This window comes from Falco peregrinus, chromosome Z (genome assembly GCF_023634155.1).
Source record: "Falco peregrinus isolate bFalPer1 chromosome Z, bFalPer1.pri, whole genome shotgun sequence".
In the NCBI taxonomy this organism is placed as follows: domain Eukaryota; kingdom Metazoa; phylum Chordata; class Aves; order Falconiformes; family Falconidae; genus Falco; species Falco peregrinus.
The window spans coordinates 72,122,835-72,134,681 of record NC_073739.1 but is presented as its reverse complement, the minus strand read 5'-3'; the positions used below and the strand labels follow the sequence as shown (position 1 = coordinate 72,134,681).

At 43.1% G+C, this 11,847-nt stretch overlaps 1 protein-coding gene and 1 long non-coding RNA gene across 3 annotated transcripts; one reads left to right on the top strand and one right to left on the bottom strand.

Moving 5' to 3' along the window:
* Positions 1 to 553: 553 nt before the first annotated feature.
* CAPSL (calcyphosine like) lies at positions 554 to 11,333 on the bottom strand. 2 transcript variants are annotated; one of them, XM_027776811.2, is made up of 5 exons: positions 11,058 to 11,333; positions 5,578 to 5,714; positions 4,568 to 4,745; positions 3,451 to 3,660; positions 554 to 1,210 (listed from the first exon to the last, which is right to left on the bottom strand). In XM_027776811.2, the coding sequence occupies exons 1-5, from the start codon at positions 11,169 to 11,171 to the stop codon at positions 1,109 to 1,111; spliced, it is 741 nt and encodes a 246-aa protein (XP_027632612.1). In that variant the 5' UTR covers positions 11,172 to 11,333; the 3' UTR covers positions 554 to 1,108. The 2 variants fall into 2 exon arrangements, with proteins under 2 accessions (XP_027632612.1, XP_027632614.1); XM_027776813.2 differs by lacking the exon at positions 11,058 to 11,333 and adding an exon at positions 9,632 to 9,811.
* LOC114010185 (uncharacterized) lies at positions 3,490 to 8,663 on the top strand. Its single transcript, XR_003551525.2, has 3 exons — positions 3,490 to 3,566; positions 5,340 to 5,405; positions 6,202 to 8,663. It is a non-coding gene; the product is annotated as an uncharacterized LOC114010185 (long non-coding RNA).
* Positions 11,334 to 11,847: the final 514 nt, after the last annotated feature.

The window sequence follows — 11,847 nt, the reverse complement described above, 5'->3', positions numbered from 1 at the left end:
TTTCTTTTTTTTTTAACAGTTTTCCTTTGTGGCACCATTTTCCCACTCTCTGTAAGAGGAAAGGACAGAAGATCTCAGAACTGAGACAGCACTCATTGGTGTGACCAGGAGGGGAGGTCCCCATCGTTTTTTCAGGCGATGACAAGACAAGAAAGTGACGAGTTCTTGGGTTCCCAGAAAGTTCCCTGAAGTCAAGCTTGGTCATAAACCAGTATAAATATAAAAAAGTAGTAAGCAGCTTTTGGTGTAGGTGTGTACAGCAACAGCTACCAGACCAGTAAATGTTCCAGGAACAGTGAGAAGAAAATACTGTAGCACATATATGCCCTTTAAAGAAAAATATTTAGTGATTATGATCTCAAATTACAAAAAGAAAGAAATGAAAGAGGGGAAAAAAAAGCTATAAGCAGGTCCATGGAGGTTTGAAACAAGGCATGCACAGGAAAAAATGCCTGTATACTGACTAGTAAGCCAGGGAGAAAACAGGGCTTTAAAAGATCATTTTGCATTTATTCTGGTCCATGCTCTCCTCTTCCCAATCTGCTTCTCCCTCCAGCCTCCTGGCACTGGGAAATGTTCCCAGCGGTGAGCTGAGCAGTTGCTCACCCCACAACTGAGACCCAAGAAGGCAAGAGCTCCTGCAGTGCTGCAGCAGAGAAGGCTACGTGACCCTCCTGGGACAGGCTGCCTCATGCTCATAACAGTCTGCCCCCAACCACCACCCTACCAGAATATTTCAGTTTCCTCCTCTTGCACCCTCTGTTGAACAGAGCTTTTTCTAACACTGAGAGGAGGGGATACATCCAGGAGCTACAGGGATCTACTGCGGATGGCTGAGAAGGAGCTCATCACAGGAAAGAAAAGATATGTCAGGGATGCAGGGAGGAAAGGGGCAGATTCGTGGAGCCAGATCTGCTCTCTGATTACACTCCAATTCCCCTAAGGCTGAGCCTACCAAAACATCTGGAAGTTTTTTCTGCAGACTGACTGTAATTGGCACAGTTACTGGAAGCTGATATTACAGAAAATGAGCGTGGTGTTGCGCATACACTTAATCATGGGAACCTACAAATGGTAGAAGTAAAGTCTTGCTTCTTTAGTCATATGATCAGAGTTTCCAAGCATTCTTCATCATGATGATAAAATAGACATCTGTGTCTATTGAAGCGCTGACGCCTGCATAGTAGTTCATGAATTCTTCTGTTGTGACCTGAGACAGAAGGATTTAAAACAGGAAAATTAACCTTTTTTTATTTTTTAAATGCTGTAAGTCAAAAACACACATTGAGAAAAACTCTAAAAGAAATGTAACACTTGCTGTTTTTTGTTGTTGCTAGTGTAAAGCAACCCGACATGAAGAATGAAGAACACAAAATTTGTGTAAGTTCGCTTTGCTAGAACTAAGAGCTACTGTCCTCCAGGAACACTTGATGGAAATGAAACATGCAGAGTTAAACTAACCTTACCAGGAACTGAAGTTAAAATCATTGCTGACCAAGAAGACAAATGTTTTAATGCTTTCCTTTTTCCAGGGATCTATAATCTGGTTCTGTGCATTATTATTAATAAAAAGTAGAGGGTGTTTCTGGTGCAACGCAGAGGCAGCTAGGAGCTTCATATCCATTCAACGGAGAGAAAATATCATTGCTCTAAAGAAGGTTCAATTAAAGAACCAAAACATTCTTTCAAATACCTGAGAGTTTTTAATACCTTTCATAGGTATTTTAAAGTTGAATGGTTTTAAAATGACAATTTAAAAAAAAAAAATCAGATTAGCAGATACAAACAGTGCATGTTTCTTGTGATGCCTTACCTCTTGACCTGTATAGATCATTGTTTGAATTAACATCACATGGAAAAATACTTGTTCCTACTGTGCTGTGCATTTGAGAGCTAGGTAAAATGTGGCAACGGGGAGAGGCTAACATTGCAAACTGTCCTACCATTAGGAATCGATTACAAGCTTCACTGACCCTGCCTGTTTCAGAGGCACCTAGCGAGGTGATGGTGAAGAGGACCTCTCTAGCAGATGCTTAGCCTTGAGGCATTTTCTGCTAAAAAACATTTCAGGTGTTTAGCTATACCAGAGTCATTAGTGACTCTGATTCCAGCGCAGGAAAGTCACAGTCAGTTCTCAGAACAAACTGCAATTTAATACCAGGATTGCTGAGCAAGAAGTGGGTGCTCAGAGTAACTTTCCTGTAAGCTTAAACACTGCAGCATTTATGAAGTACAAGGCACTGGAACTAGTCGAGGATCATTCTGGGGACTCATTTAATGTGTTTGTGTATGACCTTGGCACAAAACCCAGAAATATTTTGTCTGAGGTTTGCTAGACGTCACCACTGCTGCAGAGAAGAAAGAGGACAACACACGCAACTGGTACCTCTGAGGATGACAGAACAGGAAAGGGATGAAATTCAGCTCTAGAAAGTGCAAAGCTATACCTGAGGAGAAATAAAAAACATCACCTCCCTACAAACTAAGAGCCTGTCTGTTGGAAACAAAGCAAGTGGAGGACTTGGGGGTAGTAGCCAGCCACTAGACAGGTAACAGTCACCAGTGTAGTGCTGCCATGAAAACCCAGGTGCAACCTCCGAAGTGTGAAGTGTGTAAAGACGTTCCACAAAGCACCGATGAAACCTTATCTAGTTTGTTATCATGAACAGCTTGGACTGAGAATGTCCCTATGTGAACAGCAGAGATCCGTGATTGCTCTGAGTTGGTCAGACCTGTACTTTCAGACCAAGGAAGTTTGCAGACACGAAACAAGGGGAAACAAAGTGTGCTTGGCTCGGAGACAGCTAGAAAGCGAATGCATAAGAAGTCTGTCACAGGAGGTGCCCAGGCTTTGCACCTGCCACAGAGGGTAGAAGCAGAGGTAGGAAGGGCTCCCAGCCTTGCCACAGCTAGTGTCTTCTTACGGGACATGGCTTGTGGCAGCCCCTCCAACCCCACCCTCCCTCCAGCTCTCCGTGGATAGATCTATCTCTGTTATGCACCAATTTCCAAGTCAAGTGACTCAGTAATTACACATGCTAACTGTGAAGTATTCCTTGTATTAGGGAACCTGCTTTTGAACTGGATCCTGGTATTTTTTTCTCCTAAGAAATGAAAAGCCCTTCGTTTTTTATGTGGATCTTGAAAATCAGCAATTGTGTGGGTTAGAGTGAAGATGTACTTAGACTAACCTATGAAAGTAGAGTATTAAGGCTACCAGCCTGTAAATGCAATCTCACGTCTGTCTACCCTTGCACCTCCTGCAAAGGCCCCTTTGCCTTCCGAATGCATAAGCAACCTACACCAACAGCCCTACACGTATTTTACTTTCCCCATAAAATGTGTTGCAAATGCACGTTTGTACTGCAGTCCACTCTTACATTTAATAGTTTAAGTCAAATGCTGAGTCAGATGGTGATCTCATGGCTTGTCATTACGTGTTTCACTTACCTTCCCATCTTTGTCATAGGGTGAATCAAAATTATCCAGAAAGGCCCTAAAAACTTGATCTTCTGTCCAGTCTCCATTTTGGTATTTGGGATGATGCTTTGCGTTATACACCCCCCGTAAGTCTTCAATTGTTACGACACCATCTCCGGTCTTATCTAACTTCCTAAATGCCTGCATGATAATCTCTTTTCTTGCCTTTGACATGGGAGGCTGTAAAGAAATATTAACAGAATCATTTTATTTCTGCCAGCTACTTGCCCCGTTCCAAATTCAAGTAACTGCTGTTGTATATTGTAAACCCATTTAATAAGAAATAGTAAACATAATTAATACTAGTAAACATGTTGTAATAATAAACCTGTTTCAAGGCACTTGAGACAACAAACTGTTGACAGTCTACACTGTCCATGAGGTAGGAAGGATAGTATATCACCAAAAAAGCAGTGTTATCAAGACTATTCAGTGTTTATCAATACAATAGTAAATGGACAGTAAGAGAGAAAATGCTACCTAGAACAATTTTCTGGTTTACCCATTTTAAATATTTATCACGAGATTACTAAATACTCTAAGCACTATTGTCTTTCTTGATTGCTTAGCCTCCAGCAGAGCAAAGAGAATCCAACCAAAATCAGTCACATTGTCACTGATTAGAGAAAGGCAGCACTGGATTTGTTCATGCATCTTAAAATGACAGCTAAAGAAGTGAGATTAATGGACTGAACCACTGAGGTACCCAGATTGCAATATAGGAATTTAAGTACCTAAATCAAGACAGTAATTAATAAATAAAAAAAAATCACAACCATTTATTTGCAACTATTCTTTTCTATTCTATTCATGAAGAGCCTTACATCTTGCCAATAAATTGCAGAGACATGTTGTCTTCTGAGCCCTCAAATACACAGAGGTGTTGTTTAAGGTGATTTTCTTCTTTAGCATATTTAGATAAAAATAGAATATTTTAACTTCTCAAGAGTTACTGATTTTTTAAATAGACCTGTAGGCTTTGTTAATTACTAAGGCAAAGAAAAGTACTGTGTTTTGTGTTCAGCTAATGACGAACCAAGGCTTTTTCTCCATTTGGTGCAGCAATAACAAAAATTTCCAGACTTACTCTCAGTGTAACAAGAAATTCATCAAAATCAATTGTTCCACTGCCATCTTTATCAAATATCCGGAAAATCTCCTGTGCTTCTTCCTTGTCTATCATCATGGCATAATCATTTAATCCTTTCACAAACTCCTTGAAATCAAGGGTCCTGCTGTTGTCATCATCCATAATCCGAAATACTCTGTGGAATACGTGCAATTTGAGGAAAATGCATAGGAAAACTTGCAGAATGCTGCAGCGGTTTAGCACAGCGCCAGAGCACAGGGACACCTTACTGAGATAACATTTCCCCCTTGTACGGTCTTCTGAGAAAGAAAAAAAAAAAAGAGGGAGGAAAGAAAAAAACCCAGCCAAAAAACCCCACACTTACTGACAGCAGAGATGACTTGCTTAGATTGGTGCCTGAACATTACACAGCTGAAGTTAAACAAGGTGAAGGCTGCCTCAACTGGAGGAGTCTTCTATTTGTTATACATTGAGCCATCTAAAAGCTGGGCATGTAGATGAATTCTGGCTGGTCACATAGGGTCCCTCTGTGTTTTATGGTCCCAGGAGGGGCTTCAGGGTGTGATGTACCTGCCCTGTCCTAGGGGTGGGGAGACCCACATGGGTGACTGCAGTCTAGTCAGACTGGACAGCTAACAGGCCATTAGACCCAAGGGAATCACGTCCCAAAAGAAAGGAAGCGCAAAATTCCCAGTATTGTGATACTTGAGATAATTACAGAAAATTCCAAAGAGAGAGATGTTTGATGTTCCCACTCTCTCCCTGGCAGGAGTTTTTCTGGGTCTCAAGGAAGCACCTTACTGTGAGGGATTCATGGTTCCTGGTCCTTAAACAGGTGAGCAGTTCAGTCCTGTCTCCCAAGACACAGGAGCACCAAGCCTAGGCTCTGTGGGTTATGGCATTTGCATTGGAACCAGAAAACTCAAGTTTTGGTCCCTGCTTAGTCCCTGAGCCTCTTGCAGCCAGAACTATTAGGACGAATAATGGATTTGACTTCTTAGACTCACCTGCCAAGTCCTTTGATGCCTGCAGATCCCCTTGCTAAACACTGCAGACGAAGCCTTTCTACAGGGTCAGTGGTTTTTGACAGGTTCCTTTTAGCCTGGATTGCCATCTCTCGGTCATGCCTTGCTGTGCCCGGCATCTGGAAGACCAAAGCACTCATATGGCATGGATTCACATACACAGAGCAGAGAGCTGAGACCTGCTTTAGCATATGGAGTATCCCAGATCCCCCACTTGCAAAGTACTGGCAACTCTTTCATGAGGACTTGTTTTGAGCCTCTATTTCTTTTTCCTTATATCATTCTACCAGAAGGGGAAATTGCCAATCCAGGCCACTAGTCCTGAAAGGAATGCTCAGCCAGCCACCCAGACGTAATATATGTGATTAGCCCAGACACAAACAGGAACATGTGGGTAAGCATTTGCTGCCTACAGTGTACGCACACAGTGAAAGCCGGTGGACACACTCAGGGAAGCACTGCTGCCCCTGCACCCCCAGCAGCCCCACTGAGCCCCCTCAGCCTGGACAGGTTTGCAGTTTGCATTTGCCCACAGGCAAAGCTGTGACAGAAAAAATTGTCCTGGGTGAGGACCTTTTTCTTATGTTTGCTTTTGTCCCACTGTAGTCCTGATTTTCCAGAGCAGGACCTGCTCCCGTTGCACATCTGAGCAGCAGCAATCAGCCCAAGACCTGACCTCGCCTACTGATGACATCTTCGCTGTTTTAACACAACTGCAGAACAAGTTAATAACTTAAACTTGCACAGCATTTAGCACCCTTGGATTTCAGGACCCTGCCAGCCCTCATGTAAGCCTTCAAGCTTCCCTCAGAGGAAGACAGTGGAATAAAAAGTGGGAAAAGCAACTCTGGACTTGCAGCACTGCAACAGCACCACCAAGAGCAGCATGTCGGGGCTGGCAAAGGGTCACTTCTCCCTCAGGGATCACTTGTGCCTAGTGCTAAGAGCAACAAGGCTGCCCATGCCCATGGTGACATTCCAGGGGCACACTGTATCCTGGCCCCTGGGCACATGTTCAGGGCCAAGACTGTCACTCCCTAGCCTGGCTGCTGGATCTGCAGTCATGAAGGCCCTCAAAATATTTTCCAGGCTTTAAAGTATCATGGGATCAGAGCATGGAAGAGTCACAGAGGGCTGGGCTGAGTTACAGCAGGGCTCTTGGCTCAGAGGGCACTGGGTGCTCTGCTGAGGGTGCTCTGGGTTGGGGAGATGAAGATGGGTGGCCCTGTGAGGCATCATCAGTGCACGTTGCACTTCCAGTCTTCTTGTCGTTGCACATGCAGAAGTGTGAACTGAAACGGTCAGAGAAAGCTTCTGAGAAACACGGAGTCAAACTGTTCCATCTTAACTACTCCACTCCTGTCTACAGAGCATTTGCTGTGGCAGCTGTTAATGTCATGTGTGCTCACTTTTGCGAATCCTTCAGACAACACCAGCTGGGCTTGGAAAAAGAGAAAAATAAAATGTTTTGGTTCACCTCAAAATGGTTTCAGTGCTAGTTTATTGTAGAAGTCTAGAGTGGCACAAAAAGAGACTGTTCCAGCTTTTTTTTCATCCAGAAGAGCAAAGTTCTTCCAGAAACTCATTAACAAGTGACCAGAAAGACCTTACAGCTGTGTGAGATCAGCAGTCAAAAATGTTTTCTGCAAACAATGACCTGTCCTTAAGGGGAGATGTTTAGCTGGCAAGAATATAAAATATGGTGAGGTTACATAGACACAAACTATATTTAAATTATACAGTTATATACTGTAGCTTATATATATAATTCCTGTATATCTATATACAAGTGCACAATGCATACATGCACAGCACTGTGCAGTATGCCTCTATACTATGTTATGCGTTTATAAAGATCTGACACCAATGATGACATCATTTGTCTCCACTGCACACTGCAAAAATCTACACAAACACACAGCGTGCAAAGGGTGTAGTAGCTCCTTGCCTTGGGTTCAGTGCAGGCATTTCCAGTATACTGTAATATGCATCAAGTAACCATTGCAGTGAGACTCATGAATTGAGGCTAGGGAAGGATCATCTGATATGGTATCTGTTACGATCTCCTGTACCTCAATAAAAGCCACTGAAACTGTCCAATCCTCCGTTGTCTCTAAGTATGGTTTTCTCCTACACCTACAAGCACTTCTAGCTGAGAACTCACCATCTTTAGGCTAAGTTGTTCCAGTATTGAATCATTTTCATTTTAAAATACGTTCTTTGTTTCTAGTCTGAATTTCCCCCATCATTAAATGCTGGTTTACTTTCTTTTACTAGATTAAAGACTTTTCTATTAAAAATAAGTCCAGATGTAAATATCTGAAGGTGCCTTCTAAATTCTGTTTGGTTAAGTAATGAGACAGAGCTTAGGACTCTTGCTACAAAATGAGTCTCCAGTTGTCAGGTATTCTGGTCTTGTTGCTGAACTTTTCCATTTTTTTCCAGTGTTCCTTTTGAAGTGGGACAGAGCACCACTAATAATCTCACTAATGCCATAGGCTGAGATATTTGCATTTCTTCCCCTAGTATCATGTTTAAAAACACTAATAGCAAATATTTCTGCTGCTCTTTACAAATCTCCATTCTCTGTAACGTTCAATAACAAAATCACCAACACCATGTTGCTATACAAAACTCGGCAATTAAAGTCTGTAATGTGATTATAGATTACACTAAAGCCTTTTAAACATGACCTGGCTTCCTGTGTCACACAGCAGCATATGTTTGAGAATCACTTTCTATGCATTCAATAAATACAGAAAAACAGTTAAATATAAACCTTATTGGATGCCAGACACCCTGGTCCATAGTAACACATCTACCACTTCCTTATTTCTGTTGGCTGCTGGTTTAAGCTAGAGATAAACCCTTCCTATGCTTTTAAAAGACAATACTGCATTGTAAGAACAGATTCTGAATCAGAGCAAGGATGGAGGAATAACACCATGTGAACTGTCTCCTCTCCTTTCATTTTGCTTTGCCCCTTTTTTGATTATATGAAGTAATTAAAGATACATTCAGGATTTGCTGAACAGTTCTCTGTATAACTTATGCGTTATGTAATGATAACCATTAATAAAACAAGAAAAGGTCATAGCCATAATTTTGCATGGTTTTAATTCTTATATCTCTTCCAAGATCATCAGATGTCTCACACGGTGAAATGAAAAAGGGGCTGGTTAATTCAATTCTGAACGCTAGAGAGTTTTGTTTTGCCTAACAGCCTGGGCTATGAGCAATTACAATACCCCACGTTCTCAGCACTGTTCGTCTCTATGGGCAAAGTTGTGTTGTGCAGGCTGAACAGAAATGCCTGCATTTCTTACTAACGAATACAAAACCTGAAATTTTAAGTTGGGTTCTTCCAGGCAAACCTTAGGCTGTTCAGCAGCCAGATTCCTTTTATACCCCTCTAAGCCTGAAGCTTAAACCTGGAGGGTCAGATTTAATCTAAGCTCAGCACCATTTGTTTATACGTTATCCTTCAGCTGAGCCCAAGAGCCTCCTGTGAAAATACTGAAAAACACCCCCCCGAGGCAGGCAGAAACCCCTACGGCCCTCCAGATCATTGCAGGCTCCTGAGAGCTCCTGTCCTGGCCAAGCGCATGGGTCACACACCACTCCTGAGCAGAAAAGCTCAGAGTCTGGGAGTAGACCGAGTGGCCTAAACTGACGGCAGGCACTGGGTTTCTTCCTAATAATTTCATTAAATTATTCAGAGCTTGAAAACTTTGTGAGTATTTGGCAATCATCTTAACACCTCCCTAAAAATCTGGCTCCCCAGCCCCACTGACCCTACTGTAAGCAGCCTCCCCTGTGCCCCTCCACCATCTGCAGCATCATCTTACTCCCATCTTCTAGCATGTGGGCCATTACTGCTCTCGCTGTTTTGCCTTCCCCCCCCCCATATATATATTGCAAAATATATATTAAATGGTATATGTATACAAAAATCCCCTACTCTTGGCTGAACCACAAGCTCAACTGATCAGAGAAGCTCAGCGTAAGCTAGCGAACAAGAGACAAAATCCTTTACCTGCAATGCTATTCTGCACCCGGGGTTTCTATCCAGGACCTGGGAGGTGTCGGGGGGCTGGGACAGCGTCGTGCCCCACCTGCCTCTCAGCTCCCAGGCTCTCGCCGGGATTGGGTGGGAAGTGGAGGTGATGAAGGGACCTGAGCTCACAGCAGAGCTTCCTCGTCCATCTCGTTTGACTTGTTTACACACCTACACACCAGGCTGCCTTGCCCCCCCGCTTTTTTGGAGTTTACCAGCCGGTCTCCAAGGTGACACTGGTGGCTGGCTGGCCCAGCCTGCAATTACACTGCTTCCCTAGGTGATTGCCGTTGGGTTGCAAGAGTCCTTTTCTTTAACCTCTTTTTAAATCAACGCCTTAGTTCTTCTCTCTGCCCACACCGGCTGGTGGGGGAAAGCGGGATACACCTTGTGCTGACCCTCACCGAGATACCTGGGGATGCTCACAGGACAGTGCAGCATCACCGTGCCAGCGTTGGCTATGGCTGTGTTTTGATGACGTTTCTCTGCTCTATAGTTGATAGAGTTGAAAAACTTGCTGGTTCAATCCTTTACTCAAAACACAGCAGGAGTAAAAGCCTATTGATTCTGTTTCTTAAAAACCAAGTTGGTGGTGTATTTTTTCCTGTTGTTTAACTGCCATTTTGTAGACCGACTGATGATGAGAGCCTCCAGGGAGACACTGAGGCTGTGTTTGTCCACAGCAAGAAGAAAACTGGAAAGGTAGAACATCTATATGATGCAGAAAAATCGCTCTCTGCCTAGACACAGCTATTAACAACTCTGCCTGCAGAAGGTCACAAACGTTATCAGTGACACAGCGTAACGCTCGGAGAAGGAGTCAATGTATTGATAGGCTCATCAGGGGTGAAATATAGCCTAGGTTATGCTCCCTGGCCCTCTTGGGCAGCAGCAATCTTGAATACACAGGATCAGGGCTGATGGCAGCTTGTACAAGTTGGCTCGAGAGCCAGTCGGAAATGGAGAGAAAGAGCTCAGTTCTGGCCATGGATAGATAGAACAGTGAGCAAGGACAAATAAGTGCATCATTTCCTGACAAAAGCAGAAAATTATTTTAGGCAATCGCATTCGCATCCTGGACGGCTGCTTATCTTTCATCAACAGGTACTTCCTGGTACTAAACTGTAGCTTGTGCAAGACTTTGTATACACTTCGTATCTCTCATCTAGCAAGTGATTGTAACGTACAAGCAGGAAATAATGCTTATTTAATCAATCAGTGATTCAAAAATACTGACTTTGTGACAAGGTAACATCCCCCTTCCTGGTATCTTTGTTGTTTATTGATTTCCAGAGGATTCCTGGGAACACAGGATAGATAAGGGGCTGCACGTACCACGTGATTGCCAGCACGAGAGGAGTTGCCCCTGTTGTCTTCCCACACACCCTGCAAAGGCAAAACGTACCCTGCAAAAGTACTGAGGACTGGAGATGGAGAGATGATTCTCACTGAACAGCTTGGTCCTTGCAATTTGGCATTCCACCTGAGTAAAGCAGTTCTTCAGGTGCAGAATTGGCATTGGCTTTCAGAGGGGTGCGTGTAGATTAGAACAGCAAGGATGGGCTCTTGAAAGCAAAATAATAAGTTAATTTAACATGTGGATGCTCGACTGCCTTCTGCTGCCTTTCCTGCCCTCTGCCACTGAGCCCATGCATACACCTACACACACAGATTTTCACTCTACCTTCTACACACTCCTCTGAAAACTGGACTGTGCCATGTCTGAGCTGGTTAACGAGTTACGAACCTGACCAATAATTAATGTGCTTTCAGGTATCTCAGATTGCATCAGGCTGTGATTAAGTTTATTTGATTGTACCTGCTCTGTGACTGTGCTCTAAAGCTGTAAGCAGAGCTCATTGAATGCAGAATTTACCATGAAAGAGAGAAAGATTTCATCAGAACTGTGGAATTTTTCCTCTTCGCTTTCTAACTAGCTCTGAATACATACCGGTTTGATTCTTGGTTTTGTTCAGTCTGAACAGCCTGAACTGTCTGTTTCGTTTGTGGTTCAGAAATGGCCTGAATCTAGTAAGAAAAACCCATGAGATCTAATATAATCTGTACACTCATGACAGAGACTGAGATTTTGTCTAAGTTTCCAAAAATTCGGGTTTCTTGTTTAATTTGGGTAGGAAATAAGGTAAAGGAAATGCTTTATAAGCATTATAAGAAGTGTCTCAAAGAGAGAAGCC

Bases quoted from the DNA above. Each gene is read 5' to 3' on its own strand.
- CAPSL (XM_027776811.2), bottom strand. From the start codon at position 11,171: ATGCCAATTCTGCACCTGAAGAACTGCTTTACTCAGGTGGAATGCCAA. The intron at 3,661-4,567 runs GTAAGTCTGGAA...ATTTCTTTACAG, and splicing joins AATTTCTTGTTACACTGAGA to CCTCCCATGTCAAAGGCAAG. The intron at 1,211-3,450 runs GTAAGTGAAACA...CTTCTGTCTCAG, and splicing joins CCTATGACAAAGATGGGAAG to GTCACAACAGAAGAATTCAT.